A 17,502-nucleotide genomic window follows, 5' to 3' on the forward strand; every position below is an offset into this window, starting at 1 on the left:
AATTATGTAGCAGTATTTCTACAGGGAGGGGCATTTGTCAAGGGCATCATGACAAACAAGGAGTGGCAGTACCACAGAAGACCACTAATGTGGATTGGACTCAGGTCTCCCTTGTGGGACAGTGTCATTTGAACAGAGGTAGTAACCTTCAGGAATAGCGTGTGACTTCTTGATGCTTATAGGCCAGCAGAGCAAGGCAGCAGCTGTGAGTCAAGAAGAAAACTACACCACATTTCTGTGACACAGTTAATATTTTATTTTGTGAAGAGAATCCCCAAGTGGCAAGGCAATGGACACTTTAATTCCCCATATAACACAGATTGAGCTGTGCTAATACTCATCCCCTTCCTCTTCTTCTCCTTCACCGTCTATACTATCTGTTCCCACTTCTTCATAATCCTTCTCCAGGGCGGCCATGTCTTCTCGTGCCTCGGAGAACTCCCCTTCTTCCATGCCTTCCCCTACGTACCAGTGGACAAAAGCCCTCTTAGCATACATCAGGTCAAACTTGTGGTCCAGGCGGGCCCAGGCCTCAGCAATGGCGGTGGTGTTGCTCAGCATGCACACTGCCCGCTGCACCTTGGCTAGGTCCCCACCAGGAACCACAGTCGGGGGCTGGTAGTTGATGCCCACCTTGAAGCCTGTGGGGCACCAGTCCACAAACTGGATTGTCCGCTTTGTTTTAATGGTGGCAATAGCAGCGTTGACATCCTTGGGCACTACATCACCTCGATACAAAAGGCAGCAGGCCATGTATTTGCCATGGCGGGGGTCACATTTCACCATCTGGTTAGCTGGCTCAAAGCAAGCATTGGTGATCTCCGCTACGGAAAGCTGCTCATGATAGGCCTTCTCCGCAGAGATGACCGGGGCGTAAGTGGCCAGAGGGAAGTGTATGCGAGGGTAGGGCACCAGGTTGGTCTGGAACTCTGTCAGGTCCACATTGAGTGCCCCATCAAAGCGAAGCGAGGCTGTGATGGAGGACACAATCTGGCCAATGAGCCTATTCAGGTTTGTGTAAGTTGGGCGCTCAATGTCCAGGTTCCTGCGGCAGATATCATAGATGGCTTCATTGTCCACCATGAAAGCACAGTCTGAGTGCTCAAGGGTGGTGTGTGTGGTGAGGATGGAGTTGTAGGGCTCAACCACAGCTGTTGATATCTGAGGAGCTGGGTAAATGGAGAACTCCAGCTTGGACTTCTTGCCATAGTCAACCGAGAGCCGTTCCATCAGCAGGGAGGTGAATCCTGAGCCAGTGCCTCCCCCAAAGCTGTGGAAGATGAGGAATCCCTGGAGTCCTGTGCATTGGTCAGCCTGTGGAATGCAGGAAACAAACCAAGCGATGGTCAGTTGGGGTTAGGGAATGGGGTGGAATAATGGGATAGAATCCTCCAAAACTCTCTCAACCACTGCTTTATTGTCTCCCAATTCCTCTGGGAGACCCACAATCAAGTCTCTGTATTTCAGCATTAGAGTTTAGCCCTATTGCTGGCCAGTTGGGATGGATGAAATTGTTAACTTCCACTCCTCTCTGTCTCTAATTTCGCCAGTTTTAGATTCAGTGAGGTTGCTGAATATTTTTTAAGTCCTCATGAAAATTCACCAGCATTTTTGTTGGATTTCTCCTAATATATGTTGCTTTGACTAATAGACACAATTTTTGGCAAGCTGCTTTTCCTAATCTATTGCATTTTTCTTCATTACTTTCACTAATGCATGCATTTTATGCACATTTTCCCCTAATACGTGCATTTTTGCACACATTATTTGGTTGCAGAACTGCAATAGAAACTTCAGAGAAGTGCAAATTTTGGAGAAAAGCTTTGTTTTGGTTCATGCATGGGCTTGAGATGCGCGAATTAAACTGAACCAGATTTCTCCACCAATCAATCATCTGGGCAGTAAGAAGGATCTAAAACGCTTTCATTCCAGCAAAGGTGTACTTGCTACATAACCTGTGGAGAATCGGTCCTCATGACAGACGGCCATTGTGTCACCATTGTAGGAGACTGGCTGTTGCATGAGCAGAGAAAGAGCCTGCTCCACAGGTCACTGTGCGCTCAAGTGTTCACAGCACCCAGCCTTGCTTAAAGTCAGGCATCCAAGATGGGCCTGCCCTCCACAACTTATTTGGACAGCTGGTTGTAGCTGCTCACCTGTAAATCACATGATGTCAATACGATGTCAGGTGATCCAAAGTTCAAGCTGCAAGACTGGCGAGAAGCCTTTGCTTGCTTTTCGATAGTAAAAGGCTGGTCTCCAATCTTAGTGCTGTCGCCTTCGTTTTAGGGCTCATCCACACTTAGCTTTGCTCTGCATTTCTAAACACAGGTCCAGACTTTATAGGTATGTGTCACACACACACACACACACACACACACACACACACCTGGCCATTTTTTCAGTGAAAACCCTCACTTTACCAAATTGGAGCAAACAGCAATCCATGGCAAAATCTGAACTACCGTTTGTTCTGATTCAGCGGTAAAGATCGGGTTTTCCTGGGGAAAGCAGCGGGGGGGGGGGGTGGAGCACTCAGACACAGACTGGGAAAGTGTGGACCTGTACCTAGAAAGTGTGGGGCAAAACTTAAGTGTGGATAAGCCTTCTGCACTATAATCTAGTTCCCTGAGTGAGGCAGTGGAAGCTGAACTTGTGCAGCATCAACACAAGCCGCTGATTATCTCCCCTCCACGTTCATTAACCAGAACTCCTTCCAGATTCAAGAAAGCAGATCCAGCCCCTTCCTGCCCCAGGTCTCCCATGCCACCAAGCCCAATTACCAGCTTCCGGATCCTGTCCAGCACCAAGTCAATGATCTCTTTGCCAATGGTGTAGTGCCCGCGGGCGTAGTTGTTGGCAGCATCTTCCTTGCCAGTGATCAGCTGCTCTGGGTGGAAGAGCTGGCGGTACGTGCCAGTCCGAACCTCGTCTGGATTGCAGAGGAAACAGTAGGTCAAGTCATTTCCTCACCTCTCTTGTCTCCTAGCCCACTCTGCTGACAGACCAAGGCTGGATGGGGATTCGGTTTCAATAGCTGAGATTATGATATGGGTTCAACCCTGACCTGAGAATCTTTTCACCAGATTTAGAGAGTTCTCAGCTAGCCAATGGGCCACCGTAGACATGCAGAGAGGGGATACAGACATGGACCACAGCAAGCACATTTTCCATAGGAAGCCACACTCCAAAGTCTTTGCTGTCTCCTATTGACATACTGTGACAATACAGACAAATCTGGGAGGATGTTGCCATTTTAAATGTCCTTGTGTGGCAATGCAAACTTGAAATGGGTTCCTAGCACCAAACTCACTTGCTTTCTACATCCATTTGTTTTATGATTACATGTCTATACCACTTTCCTTCCTAGGAACTTCAACCCATTTTAAGCTCACAACAACCCTGTTGTTCTTAACGACTGAAGAACAACCTTTATTCTTAACGAATGAATGTCATGGATCCCTGTGGTTCTTTAACCGGTTCACTCAAGCTGCTTCAGGCCAACATTAGGCAGAGTTAAGAATTCTACCCTGGGGTACCATTAAAGGGCAGGAAGTTCTTAAGCACCTATTATTATATTTTTACCACCATGGCAGCCACCAGAATGTCTTGGGCCACCTCAGATCAGTATCCAATCAGAATACACAGAGGATCCAGTCAGACTCCGCCCCTAATATGCAGCCCTCACCAATCACAGTGGGTTCCAGGTCCACGAAAACAGCCCGAGGCACATGCTTCCCAGCTCCAGTTTCACTGAAGAAGGTATTAAAGGAGTCGTCTCCACCTCCGATGGTTTTGTCGCTGGGCATTTGCCCATCCGGCTGAATCCCATGCTCCAGGCAGTACAGCTCCCAGCATGCATTGCCAATCTGCACACCAGCCTGGCCCACGTGGATAGAAATGCACTCGCGCTGGGGAAAGAGGGGCAGATCCATCACTGGTGTGGAAGCTACATGTCAGGGGCTACCAGCAGCAGAACAGGAAACTCCCTGTATAACACTGCCTCCTGTGGCAAGCCACCAAAAATGCAAATTAATGCATCTTTCTGGGCAGTGGAGTATTCCCAGGCTCTGGGGTGGCCACTCCTAGACAGGAGCTTGGTCTTTGCCAGAGCAACAGCCAGTGCTTTTTTTCTTTTAAAAAAATGTTCAGGGGCACTATCACTTTGACTCAAGAAAATCACTATTTTATAGTTCAAACCAGGAAAAATAAATACAGTAAATGGACAAAAGTACAAAGATTCACAAAATGTTTAGGGGTATATGTACCCCTGCATCCCTCCCAGAAAAAAAGCACAGGCAACAACCATCTTCCTGGTTCTAGTGTATTTTGGTGAGTCCTTTGGCTCTAACACATTGGCACAACATCTCCCTGCCCCTCCAACAACTCCGCCTTTACACTGCAGTAGTCAGTGGCTAGGAGATGCTGACACCTCGTTCTCAGGTCAGGAGCTTAATAAGAATAGAAGCAAAATCTCCTCACCAGTCATCTGGAGGGCACCAGGTTGGGGAAGACTGCACTACACCATAAAATCTCTTTTTAAAAGGTTGTTGTTGTTGTTTACTCAGGGTATACATGGTGGGCTGCATACCAAAGTTAGTATATTGTCATAGTATTGAAAAAGTTTTTTGGGGGGGTAGGCTGCATGCCCCAGACCCTTCTAATTCCTGGATCCGGCAAGTGTTAAAATCTTAACAAGGGTTCAAATTGTTGAAATAGTCCTCTAAGTATGGGTCATTAAGGTAACAAAGGAAGTGGCTCCATGCCAGATAACAAATGGATGTCCGTCCCTCCCCCACTCCCTCTTGGGAGTTGTTTGTGAGAGCTAGAGGCAAAATGCGGCAGGCTGAGGGTTCGGCAGCTCTGAGAGACATAGTCATGCCTGATTTCCCTATGAATCCAAGGCTGTGGCTCTGCGAGAAGGAAGGCCCTCTTGGGGTGTTAATGCTGTGAGCTTCTCCACCATAGGCTCAGGTTGTATATCTGTGTAAATAAACCATACATCCTAAAGACACCACTGTCTCTGCTGTCCTTTATTCTGAGGAAAGTGAACTCTGGATAAGGGTCTGGAATTCCTAGAATCTCTCAGTGTTCAGAGATTGGGCTTCCCTTCCTCTCTCTCTCTCTCTCTCTCTCTCTCTCTCTCTCTCTCTCTCTCTCAAAAAAAAAAAAAAAAAAATAGTGTTAGCATTTCCCATTATCTAGAACTGAGGCTGAGTCAAAAAGGAAAAAGGGGAGGGCAAACTGGTAAAAACACCGCACCATCAAGAGTGCTAATTTCTCATCCCTCCTGTTCCTACACTGTGAATTTATTTTATCCTCTTTCCCCTACACTTGGAACATTCTTCGAACAACACCCTGGTTACAGATCTAAGTGCACTTGCATTCCCATTAGAAGGGCATGGGGATTGTACGGCCCTATATTTAAAACAAGGGAGGCTCCACATGGCCCTGACGGCTATGCCGAGTGGGGCTGCCGTTCCCTCGCTGCTCCAGCCCAGCTGACAAGTCCAGGCAAGACTCACCATCCTGCAAAACCGTCTTCTTCGACCTGGCGCCGATGAGCTCAGAGGACGAAGGCTGGTAACTGAGGGGTTTTCCTGCAGTGTCTGCCTTTTATAACATTCCTCAGCCCATCTCCAGGCAGGAGGGATGCTTTGTTGTTAGAGATGGACACGGAGCTTAGCCTGAATGGTTTCTGAGTTACGGCCAGACTCAACACACAATTCACAGAGAAAGCCAAGCTAAGCCTTGGTTACACCAAACATAGCTAGGGACTTGTGTATTGGGGAGGGACTGTCCCCAGAGGAATATTACGTGTGCAGGCAAGCCTCACCTTAAAAAAAGAGTAAACACTGGTATTTTGTTATAAACTCCCCCAGTCCTGCCTGCTGTTGTGCTAGCATGGAGTGGGGCATCTTTTTCTGTCAAAGGGCCACATTCTGGGCAACCTTCCAAGGGCCACATGACAGCGGTGGCTGGGGCCAGAGGCAAAAGTGCACAGAGCAGCAGGTGTGAATAATAATAATAATAATAATAATAATAATAATAATAATAATACTTTATTTATACCCCACCCATCTGGCTGGGTTTCCCCAGACACTCTGGGCGGCTTCCAACAGAACATTAAAATACAATAACCTATTAAACATTAAAAGCTTCCCTAAACACCTTTGTGCAGCAGGCTAGTTTCTACACACACTTGCATACACATCCTATCTTCCAGCCAGGGAAGCAAGAGGCATTATCAGAGTTCAAGGGCAATTCCAGCCAGAAAAATAAAAAAAAATTCAAGGAGGCTACAAAGCAGGGTTGGCAATGGCTTGGAGAGAGCGGGGTGTCTCCAGAGGGGCTGGCCAGAGACTCCCAAGGACCTGTCATGGACTGGCTGGATGCAGAGCCGTGGTGGGAGGCACCAGCTGGGGAAGAAGGCTCAGAGCCAGGAGACTGGTGGTGGGACGATGATGAGTGGTTAGAGGGAGCAGACTGGGAGGAGGTTGGAAGCTGAAGAGGCAACAGGGTTTAGTGAGCAGGAAGAAGCTGTGGCAGAGTGCAGTCCAGAATCAGAATCAGAGGCAGAAGTGGAGGCTGGAGAGGAGCCATGAAGCAGTGATGAGTCAGGCTGCAACTCAGTGGGCCATTGGCCTGATCCAGCAGGCTCTTTTTATATTCTTAACAGCCCTTTCCTTCCTTGCCATTCCCAACAACTAATGTTACCTAATGTAAATGGCCAAGGCCAAGGCCACTCACTCTCTCTCTCTGATCCACACCTGCCTTTGAATCGCTTCCTTGTTTGCCTAATGGCATGTTCTGCCAAGCGGTGACCATGGGGACAGTGATGAGACAAGGCAGAAGTTGGGCCTCCTTCATTTTTTCTGTCAACCCTGTGCTGAGCCGCAATACACACATACACAGAGAGAGAGCACCATGGAGTGGGGGAGCCACTCCATGGAGTGCATATAGGTAAGACTTGTCAAGACTTGATAGAGTTTATCCTTCCGCTACCCAACAACCTAGCAGCCAGCAAAGGATAATGCTGCCCCCTTGTGGTGCATAGCCCACTAAGCATGCTTTGATGGCATTGCCAAGGCAACCGGCAAGTCTCAACAGAGAACGAACAGAGTTAGGGAAGAACAACAGAGACCCATTGTTGGCAGCGGCCTTTCTGGAATGGTGGGAGCAGGGCAGAGATTCACAGGTGCTTTCCTAGAAGGGAAAAGCTCCTCTTCCCTTTTCGCCTGGGTTTCTCCGTCTTGTTTTCCTTTGGGGGATCAGAATTCCTACCCGCAGTGTAAAGCAGTGAGCCATCTCGCTCAGGAAAGGATCCTAGCAATGGATCTTAGTGGAAGTTTGCAAATCTTGAGTTCATGGGCTGCGGTTATCAAGGGATCCAAGCTGCAATCTCCATTCCAGGCTGCCAGAGTCAAGAAGCCATGCCCGGCAGTGAGGCTTCCCCAGAAAGAGACCCTCCAGTGGAGCAGGTAAGGACTCTGCTCTTGTGCCATGCTCAGGAAAGGGTTAAAAGGCTTCCTTGGAGACCTTGGTGGTAAGGAACTTCATGGTACAATTGGGGGGGTGAAGTAAAAGCATTAGCCAAAACTCCTAGTCAGGGTCTGACTCAACATCTGTTAATTAATTTAATTTATTGAATTTATATACTGCTCTATACCTGGAGGTCTCAGGGAGATTCACAGAACAAAATCAAAATATGAAACCACAAAATATATAATCAAAATAAAAACAACAACCCAATAACTCCCCCCCCCAAAAAAAACCCTGCACATTTTAAAAGGGCATAGGATGTCAATTTACAACTGGGGAGAACGTGTGGGCCAAATTCAAAGATTCTGGGTTTTTCAAGCCCAATTGTTGTGTGCATATGGATTTTCTGTAAGGGGGTTGCAGGCCATGGGGAGGGTGAACCATTCCTATATCAATTGCAACTCCCCACAATGCCCCCTGCATGGCAATTGGAGACAATGGGGGAGATTTCCCCCCCCCCCAAGCCTATTTGCTGAGCATGAGGAGGACAGGGGAGGCATAGCCTGGAGGTGGAGGTCCCAGAGGCCCTATCCAGCCCCCAGGTGCAGAGTTCGCCATCCATGGTTTAGGGGCATCTTTATACGAATGGTCCCTCTCTCCTGCATCCTTCCTGTTCTCACCAGATGCCTATGGGGAGCCTGTAAGCAGGACCTGAGCATCACAGCAGCCTGCCCACCTCCCATTCCCAGCAACAGCATTCAGAAGTATTCTGTCTCCATTGCTAGAGGTAGAACATAGTCATTGCTTCTTTACTGTATGTTATTACACATACATCATATTAGTTGTGCTCATACGGCTAGATAGGATATGCTATCTCTGGCAGCATCTTTGGGGAGTGACAGGAGATGAATGCCTCCCTTTAGTTCCAAGCTGGTGGATCTTTTGCAAATAACCACACCCCAACAGGCAGCTGGAAGGTGGATAGAATCTGTCCATGCCTGTCAGCCCATCCGGAAGCTGCTGGCTTCTTACCCAGGTCTCATGCTTCTTCCAGCTGCATCTTGGAGCAAGGCTGACATAGATCAAGTTTTCAAACAGCAGTTACCCAATTACCTGCATCTCTGCATATGCTTTGAGAAATTTTTGTTCTCAAAGCATATGCAGATAAATAAATATATCCAAGGAAACAATAAAAAGTGGAGGAGGCAGTGTTATAAGAATTCTAAGGTTCATAAATGTACAAGCCAAACACATACATAACTATATAAACCATGTGTCTGAAATAGTACAGGAGAGCAATCCTGAAGCCATTTTGACTCTCCCAGTGACCACAAATATTCCTCTGCAGTAAGGGAGGAAATGGGGAAAGCCTCCCCATTGTCTTTTGCTTACAAATCCTGTCTTAAGGGCGTATTTGTGTATGAATAGGATGAGCCTGTGACCTGGATTCAGGAACTAAACTATTAACCATCACAAAAGAATGACCAGGCTACCCAGGTAAAGCAATCAGTGACCATTGTCACAAGTATCCTGACAGACAGGATTTCTGTTGGAGACCGCCTCCTTCTGTGATGTTTCGGCAGGGTGGTCTTGACCTACAGGATGGGCAATTTCAAATGTCTATATAAGGGCTTGCACGCCATTGTTCTGGGTTCCTCTCCTCCCTCCCTGCGGGGAGTGAGCGGGGGGATGGGACACTGTTGTAACAGTTTAATAAATATCAGGCTTATTAGATTCTTTGCTTCTCAATATTCTCTGGCTGGCCTCTGTTATTTTCTCCTACCGATAAGGAACCCACTTAAGGACTCTATATGGGCTCTTGGATACCCCATAAGGGGAAAGGAACAGGGTTTTTTTCTCTTTATAACAGTAGTAAGGGGAAGAAAGAGATATGTCTGTCATTTTTGTGTGTCTCTGATTCCACACAATAAGAAGTTGTGGTGGACAAACCCCACTTCTCCAGGACAAAACTATTCTGAACGTTGGGTTGGTAGCACCCTCTAGTGGCAAATAGTAGTAATACATGTTTGTTGCATGGATGAGGATAATGTGGGAGATAGAGAAGACACTGGCTCATCAGAATCTCTTGCTGAGCACAGCCAGGGCCGTCTTTACCATTTAGCATAGTGGCACAGTGAACCAGGGCGCCAAGCTGTGGAGGGCGCCAGGAGAGTCCAGGGAGGGGAGAGCAGGGAGGTAAGTGAGGCGGAGCGGGGGCTTGGTGCCTGAGCGTCTCCAGTGCCCGTCGGAGGCACAAAGACCCTGTTCCGCCCTGGGCGGGCCGCAGGCCTGGTCTTCCTCTTATATACCTGCTGGGATTGACAAGGCATCTGACCCTCACCTGAATCTCATAGCTCTCCTGTAGGTGCCTCTGATTAGTTATCATTTAACTCTTGAGGGAAATAATTAGCATAACATGTCATGTGACTGTGACAAAGGTAACCTGTGTGCTTGCTTCCTTGATTAACAGCTGTTGGGAACTTCAAAGTTCCTGCTCTCCCTTCTTATGGTCTTTGTACTGGACCTGGAGACTCCCATAGAGAGCATTCCATGTCAAGAAGGAGGGCAAGTGGACACTCTATCAAATGACAGGGCAGGAGTTACATAGAGCAGGGCCTTTTCACTGGTGGTGCCCATTGTATGCCTTGCTCTTCCCAGACCTGCTCTCTTTTGGCCTGTATTTTGAAGCTTTATAAATTAGGAAGATTTTGGAAGAACTGGTTGACAAGTCTCATCAGTTGCTGATGTATGAGCGGATTTTATTTGCTACTATTCTGTGCTTCTGATGCACCAGGGCTTACACCAGCATAATAAGAGTTGACCAGGATGCCAGAAGGGATACAATTTATGAGCTTTCTCCATTATCTCCACAGCAGGGGGTGTTCAGTCAACAGTGCAAAGGCTGAGCTGAAGCATTCCCTGCTGGTTACCTGCTTTCAGCAATAGAGGTCGCTGTTTGGTAGTACCCAATTGGTTAGCTGTCAGTTTCTAGAGCTCCCTATTGGTGGCTCTTAGGTAATTCCAAAATACAGAGTCCATTCATAAAACACTGTTCATTCATAAAGCAGTAACATAAATCTCCATTGCTACATATTGGGTGTATATTTCAGCAGTTGAACGTACAAGTTTATGGCCATGCTGTAGTGTAGTGCTTATGCGACTGTGAATAAAAGGTGGCTGGGCTCATTGTCTCGGGGTTTGGGGGGGAAGAGGTGACAAAACTGATTTCCAATAAGTGCCCCCCTTTATTTCTATAACAAGTCCTTGAGTTTGTACTCTGAATGGTGACACCAGGGACCTAGAAGGTGCAGGGCTTGTCAGTCCAACCCCTGCACAGTCTCATCAGGGCTGACCTTAAGGCAATTGGGCCAAATTGGGCCCCACGGGCCACTCCTAAGGGGGCCCCTGCACCAGGGCAATCTAGATGGATTTTATTTATGTCTATAAGTTTTTGCAGACTTTGGCTGTGAACTGGGGCCCTACCAAAAAAAATTCAAGTTGGAGGAAGAATGGAATCAAAATTTTAAAATATGCAGAAAGGAAAATAGTGGGAAGGAAGGAATCAGCATTTTGGTTTATTACATTTCTTAAATTACACACACACACACACACACACACACACTCAAGGTATCTTTTAACAGATTCAAATATTCAGAACAAGGCAGTCCATCTAGGAGAAGAATAATTCTGATCCGAAACCTCTGATGCCTTTCAGGATTTCTTCAGAAGAAGAAAAGGCTAAGGAGTAAACCATACACAAATCTGGAAAGGAGTCCCTAAGACAGTTGGATGGTGCCTCCTATGCCTCCTTCTGGTATCTCCTGCAGCCAAGCTAGTGCCAAATATATTGCTCTGCCTTCCCTTGGACCACAGCAGTGAGGCTGAGAGGGGGGGTATCATCATCTGGGCAGCTCAGGACACCCCCCCCCCACACACACAGTGCCCAGGCTTGCACCCCAGAGAGGTCACTTTGGTGCTGCTAAGGCAGCAGTTTGACTTCACCCCGCTGGAGGCACACTCCATTGTCTCTTGAGTCAGACAAATGCCAATAACAATAACAATAATAACCACACCTCTTCAGCACTCATAACTTGAGCAAGCCCCCACCTCCAGCTTCTGCTCCCCCACGTGCACTTGCTCTAAAGCTCACACAGAAATATGGGTGCTGTTGCCAGATGGGTGTAAGTCCCCTGCAGGGTTCCTCATGCACTCTGCTCTGCAAGGAACTGATGGATCCCTTGCTGTGGATCTCAGTGCCAAAATATAGCAAGCCAGAATCTAGGCACTGTGCCCTTGACCTCTTTATAGCAATTCCCCCCCCCCCCCGTTAACAGTGGCCCAGAAGCAACCCAGAGGTCCTGGAATGTGCATGTTAATGAGGGAACAGCTTGTCCCTGGCCAGGCCAGTCAGCAGCCGCGTGAAAGAACAGAGCCACCCCATTCCAGTCCCAGGCAGCAGAAGCGTGCAGAGACTTAAAACTTCCCCTGTGCAAAGTTTCAGTTGGGCTAATCTTATCCTTCCGCAGCCCATTTTACACTTCAGGGAGACCTGCTTACTTGGGAATGCTCTATTTACATTCCACTGCCCTGGGCAGCCTTGGAAATGAACGATGCTGCTGATAAGACTTAACAGGACAAAACAGACCAGAGCAATGTTAATCTCGCAGTTTACAGAATAACACAGCCCAGCTAACTCCCATTTATTTCCCTCCATTTGTCACTTGGCCTAGTGCAAAACCTGGCATGGACGTTTCTGGAACGGGTTATGACTTTGGACTCTCCTCTCTTGTGGCTATACGTAGAGCGAATCAATAAACGTTACATGCCCCTCCCCGAGCGCGCGGGATAATCTCTCCTCCAGCCTCTCCCTGCACAATTTAGGCGGATTACTTGCTCTGCTGTTCAACCACGGATTCCCCCACTCCCCCCCCCCGCCCGTTTGTATTATTACAGCATGCATCTGATGGGCGCAGGCAACAAGAGCTGGCTGCTTCGGCTTGCTTGTTAACTCAACAAAATTCTTTCGCGAACCAATCATTTCCTCCCGCAAGCCCTCCCCTTTTGCGCCCGGCTGCCTCCCTGCCTCTTTTCTCCCAACGGCTTCTGGCACAGCCAGGCCTCCGTGCGGTTGGCTGGCTGTCGCTGAACTGGAGCATTTCCTTTCCTTTCCAGCTTTGCTAGGGGCTGTTGACGAGCTGCTTACACAACACGGGGGTTTCGCCCATCTGTCAGCTGAAGCGCGCCCTGCGCGTAAACAGGCACCCATCAGAGATCAAGGAGAATCTGTTAATCCGCATGACAGAACGGATCGCGGGTTCTGTGCAAAAAGCAAGCAGGCCTAAAAAGCTTTGCCAAGCAGCCTTTGAGTGGGTGGTCACCTGGAAAGTAGCTTTTGCAGAGTTCACCGGCTGCCTTAGGGAGGGGCAGCTGTGCGCAGCGCAGTCCCGCTCGCCTGCTGTCTGGGCGAGGTGCTAGGTGCTCAAAACCGGTGATCAAAGGGCAACAATCCACGCTTTGCAGCCCTTCACTCTCAGCTAATTGCCCTGCCTTGCAACTTCTCTTGGCCACCTGCCAGGGAGCGCTGCTTACAAGATGGCACGATTTTTGCGATTTTTGCGCCTGTAGGTTTTGCTCTCTCCACCTGTGCGAGGATGGGTTTGTATCGGGGCTGTGGTGCAGGGCCAAAGGTTTAGATCTCTCGTGCCATGTTCAGCCCTCCCCAGTCCTCAAAGCTGAGCAAGAGGAGCAAGACTTTCCAACTGGATCTGGGCATCCCTCTGCAGGACTGGGGATCCCCACACCAGTTCCAGGGTGGTCCCTGGTTGTCTTTCAGATATGCCCCTTAGTCACCCACAGGAACATTAAGGAGATAGCAAACCCAGCACATTTCCTCACCAGCAGATGCCCAGCTACTTCCATGTCTCAAGAGGAGGAGAAAGCACATGGAAACTCCTGCTCACATCAGGGCCTTCTTCTAGGGAGCTTTTTCTGTATTAATGGTATCAAGAAGCTCTTGCATTTTGCAGAGGGGCATTCCAGGGCACACGCTAAGTTCATGAAAAGTTTTGGTCAGGTGGTGTTGGGTCTCTCCACTTCTCTGAAGATGCACCCCAGAACACAGCAGAGCATTGCAGGAAAATATTAGTTGTGGCGACGAGGGATCCTTTCTTGAGACTTAAAGCATCATGTGGAACAGATGCATAGCATAACGTATTTCCTTCCCCATTAGCAGCTTCTAGCAGTCTCTGGGCATTTGTGGTCAGTGCCTTGGCTATCCTAGTTAATGGCGATTAACAAGTTTAGCACCGTGGTTCTCTCTTCCAACGCAGTTAAATAGTGTTTAACCTTACAGCTGCTGCTAAGATTATAATAGCTAAAAAAACTGAGAGAAAACATATCTCCTACTATATCTGAATGGACTGAGAAAGTTTCATCCATAGTAACTATGATTAAGCTAACTTATTTTTTTAAAAAAGAATACATATCAACCAGCCTAACAGGTTTATGGAAAAAGTTGTATTTTTTGTAATGTTTTGGAACAACAAGTTCAATTATAATGTCCAATGTTTGCTGCCTTCAAACTGTAACTGTATTTCTTTATGCTCTTTATCTTTGGTTTATATTGTTTGTTAATAAAAATAATAATAATTTAAAATATATATGGTTAGTCATGTGCTGTGTCAGAGAGTTCCACAGAGCAATAGTATTATTTGTTAGGGGAGCATTTCTCTTGCTTGTTTCCTTGCTTGCTGTGTCTAATTTGTTTGGTTCATCATGCTACTTTGTGAAAAGGTAAAATATTTGTCCCCTATTTTCTGCTGTTCTTCAAGCCGTGTATAATTTTATAGATCTTTGGTAAATTTTAGTTGACTTCTTTGATAAAGACAGTGTAGTTTATGCTTTCTTCTTCTCACCAATTTATGGCCTCTTCTTTGAATTGTAGCACCAGAGAGTATCCTGCAAGCATCATGCTTTCCCTTTAAGTAATAGTGGCAGGAAACTGACAGCTTTTAAGAGGGCATGCTGGGAGTTGTAGTTTGGATGCAAAGTACGAACTGGTAATCACAAGTTGCATAAGCTGTCAGTTCTGGTACATATCAGGGTAGCAGGAAAGTCAGGGAAGAAATGACAGTGTCTAGCCAAAAGCAGAGCTTGAGCTGAGCCAAGACCATTATTTATAACTTGGAAATAGAAGGGGAGAGATTATGAAATAAACTGCTACTTATTCACTGGATTTTTTTTTGTTAATACACGTTATATAACCTAGATTCACCTTCCCTGTAGCACAGCTGCACGTCTTAAGGATCAGACCTGGGCATTTTTTTGAAAGCTCAAGCAGATGAGCTGCTCTTCTTTTCTGGAAATATCAGTAATAAGAACAGAATCACACAGTGCCCACAGCCTAGTAGTAAACTAAAAGCCACTGCTGGCCCTAATGCTCTATTGCTGGCATTAACCATTATAATTCAGTGGGTGGCATTCAGCTAAGTCTTACTCTGAGTAGACTCACTGGAATTAATGAACCCAACTAAGTTGGGTCCATCAATTTAATTGGGTCTACTCTGAGTAAAATTTGGTTCAGTGCCACTGTGATTCCAGAAGCAACTCTTGGAAAGATTTTCCCTTCCTATGTCTGCCCTATAAAAACATGCTGCTTTTGGGGAAAGTGACCAGTTTAGTTTAGCTGCATCACAATATGAGAATTTAGGCTGAATTTACTTCTGAGAAAGTATGGTTTGGATTGCACTGTTAGGCAATGTGGCACATAACTGCCCCCCACCCCCGCATGCGCCTTTCCATCACTGCAGGCTGGCATTGTCCTTGAATTGCCGACTCAGTAAATTGCTAACAGCAGTCAGAGGTCCTTTCCAGACAGAAAAATCACACCTTGGCCCCAACCCAGCTACAGTTAAGGGTGAGTAGCTATCAGTGGAGGCTGCTCTATTGGGTCAAATGGGGGACTGCCTCACCAACCTCAGTCTGCCTTAAACCAGGCATCTTCAACCTCACATTTAACCCAAACATGCATTTAACCCAAATATGCATTTGGGGACCTTTGCATGATGGCGGTGCTCCTGGACCCACCTTGAAGACCACTGCCTTAAACCACAACCACCAACTGCTCCTTGCCTTACTTGCAACCAGTCCAGGGGACAACACTGCCTGTCATCTTCCTCCTCGTCGTCTCAGTGTTGCCCCTTGTAGATGTCAGCAGGGAGGGTGGTGATGACAAAACTGGAATGTGTTTGCTCCCCCAGTCATTGGCTCTGACTCCACCTACCACTGGTCTGTCCCACCAGTTCCAATGGGCACCGGCTGCCATCGCTAGCCATCCATTCCTATGCAGACCTAACTAGGATAAGATCAACCTCCATGGCTGCAATGCTACAGATGCTTACTTGGGAGTAGTCCCTATGAAAGTCAGTGGCGCTGGCTTCTGAGTAAGCATGCATAGGATGCATAGTAAGCAACATGTTCTGCTGAAACCAATGGCAGTGAGTCACAGCTAACCATGGTGTTGATGGGATGTGCAACCTGATCCTTCGCAGCAGGGCTGGGGAACTCAGTGCCCTCCAATGTACATGGACTCCAGCTCCCATCAGTTCCAGCCAGCATGGCCAATGGTCAGGGAAGAAGGGGTTCAACAGGGCCATAGATTCCCCACACCTGAACCTTAGAGTTAGGCTTGCACTGCCTGAAGTGCAGCCTCCCCTCCTCTTTCTTCATTGTTCCACTTCATGGCAGAGCCAAGGGATTTAGACACACCCAACTGCATAAAATTGCAGCCTTGGTTACAAGTAACATTAGGGGGATATTTCATAGCACTTTAAACTTGCCCTTTCCTCATTGGTCCTACTGTATCAATAGCATCCATAGGATTTACCCGCCTGTTGACATCCCCATCAGAGCCCAACCTTCAGAAACGCGGGAGGGTGTCTAGCACAGATAGAGCCTCATCTCTGGTGGTGCCTCATTTGTGGAACTCCCTCCCCCAAAACCTGTTTGGCTGGTGCTGACTTTGTGGGATTTGGGGTGCCAGAGGGAAGCAGTTTTCTTTCCCCTTGTGTTTCATGTCTTTCATCACTTTTAATGGTTTCTAACACAATTATTAATTCTACTGCAGCTGTTTCATTTCCCACCCCCATTAGAATTGCATTTTAATTTTTGTATTTATTTTGCTTTCATGATGTGTTTTAAAATGTGTTGTAACTAAGCTACAGCAGTGTGTGTGTGTGTGTGTGTGTGTGTGTGTGTGGTTTTCTCAGATATATTGGGGGTGCCAGCTACCCTCTGGCTTCAGCAGAATAGCTATACTTGTGCTCCTTGCCTTTAAAAAAGAAAGCATTCAGTGGGACCTTCTCCCAGGTAAATGTGCATAGGATTGCAGCTGTAGAAGAAATGTGCACTGCTGCACTGCAGAGATGGATGTAGACAACCTTTTTTTAAAAAAAAAGGAAAGGGGAAAAATAAGAGGAAGGGCACACAAAATGGTGTGTCATTGCTGCAAGAGGGAGGAGGCAGCCCTGCTGGCTTTCATCAGTTTGTTTGTTTATTTAAAGGACTAACAGAGCATTCTTGCAATTTAGTTGTACAGCAGGGACTCTGTGGTTTAAATGTTGTTTAGGGCCCTAAATGTGTATGCTTGTGCTCAGTGGGACTCTCTTCTGAGTAATGAATGAAGTATGTGGCATTAGGACATAAACTGCATCCTTCCAAGAGGGGGATTTAGACTTAGACTTATGCTGCACACAGATAATTCCTAATAAATGTTCACATGGAGCAGAGGAAGGGAGCCTGTTCTCTTTTGTTGCCTTAAGGGCAACTGTTTAGGGTTTAGGCTGCATGCAATCCTGTGCATGGTTACCTGAGAGTAACAAAGTCCCACTGAACCTCATAAAGCAAGAATAGCTACATGCTTCCCTCCAAATGTCTTGGACTACAACTCCCACATCCCTGGCTGTTGTCTATTCTGGCTGGGGCTGACGGGAGTTGCAGTTCACAACACCTGGAGGGCACCGT

The 17,502-nt window shown here is 47.2% G+C and overlaps 1 protein-coding gene across 2 annotated transcripts; it reads right to left on the bottom strand.

Moving 5' to 3' along the window:
- Positions 1-232: 232 nt before the first annotated feature.
- On the bottom strand, positions 233-5,646 carry LOC128419920 (tubulin alpha-1D chain). Of its 2 annotated transcripts, XM_053401227.1 has the most exons (4): positions 5,526-5,646; positions 3,689-3,911; positions 2,784-2,932; positions 233-1,314 (listed from the first exon to the last, which is right to left on the bottom strand). In XM_053401227.1, exons 1-4 carry the CDS (start codon positions 5,526-5,528, stop codon positions 331-333), a joined length of 1,359 nt encoding a protein of 452 aa, XP_053257202.1. In that variant the 5' UTR covers positions 5,529-5,646; the 3' UTR covers positions 233-330. The 2 variants fall into 2 exon arrangements, with proteins under 2 accessions (XP_053257202.1, XP_053257193.1); XM_053401218.1 differs by lacking the exon at positions 5,526-5,646 and having other exon boundaries at positions 3,689-3,950.
- Between the last annotated feature and the right edge of the window lie 11,856 nt (positions 5,647-17,502).

This window comes from Podarcis raffonei, chromosome 1 (genome assembly GCF_027172205.1).
Source record: "Podarcis raffonei isolate rPodRaf1 chromosome 1, rPodRaf1.pri, whole genome shotgun sequence".
In the NCBI taxonomy this organism is placed as follows: Eukaryota; Metazoa; Chordata; class Lepidosauria; order Squamata; family Lacertidae; genus Podarcis; species Podarcis raffonei.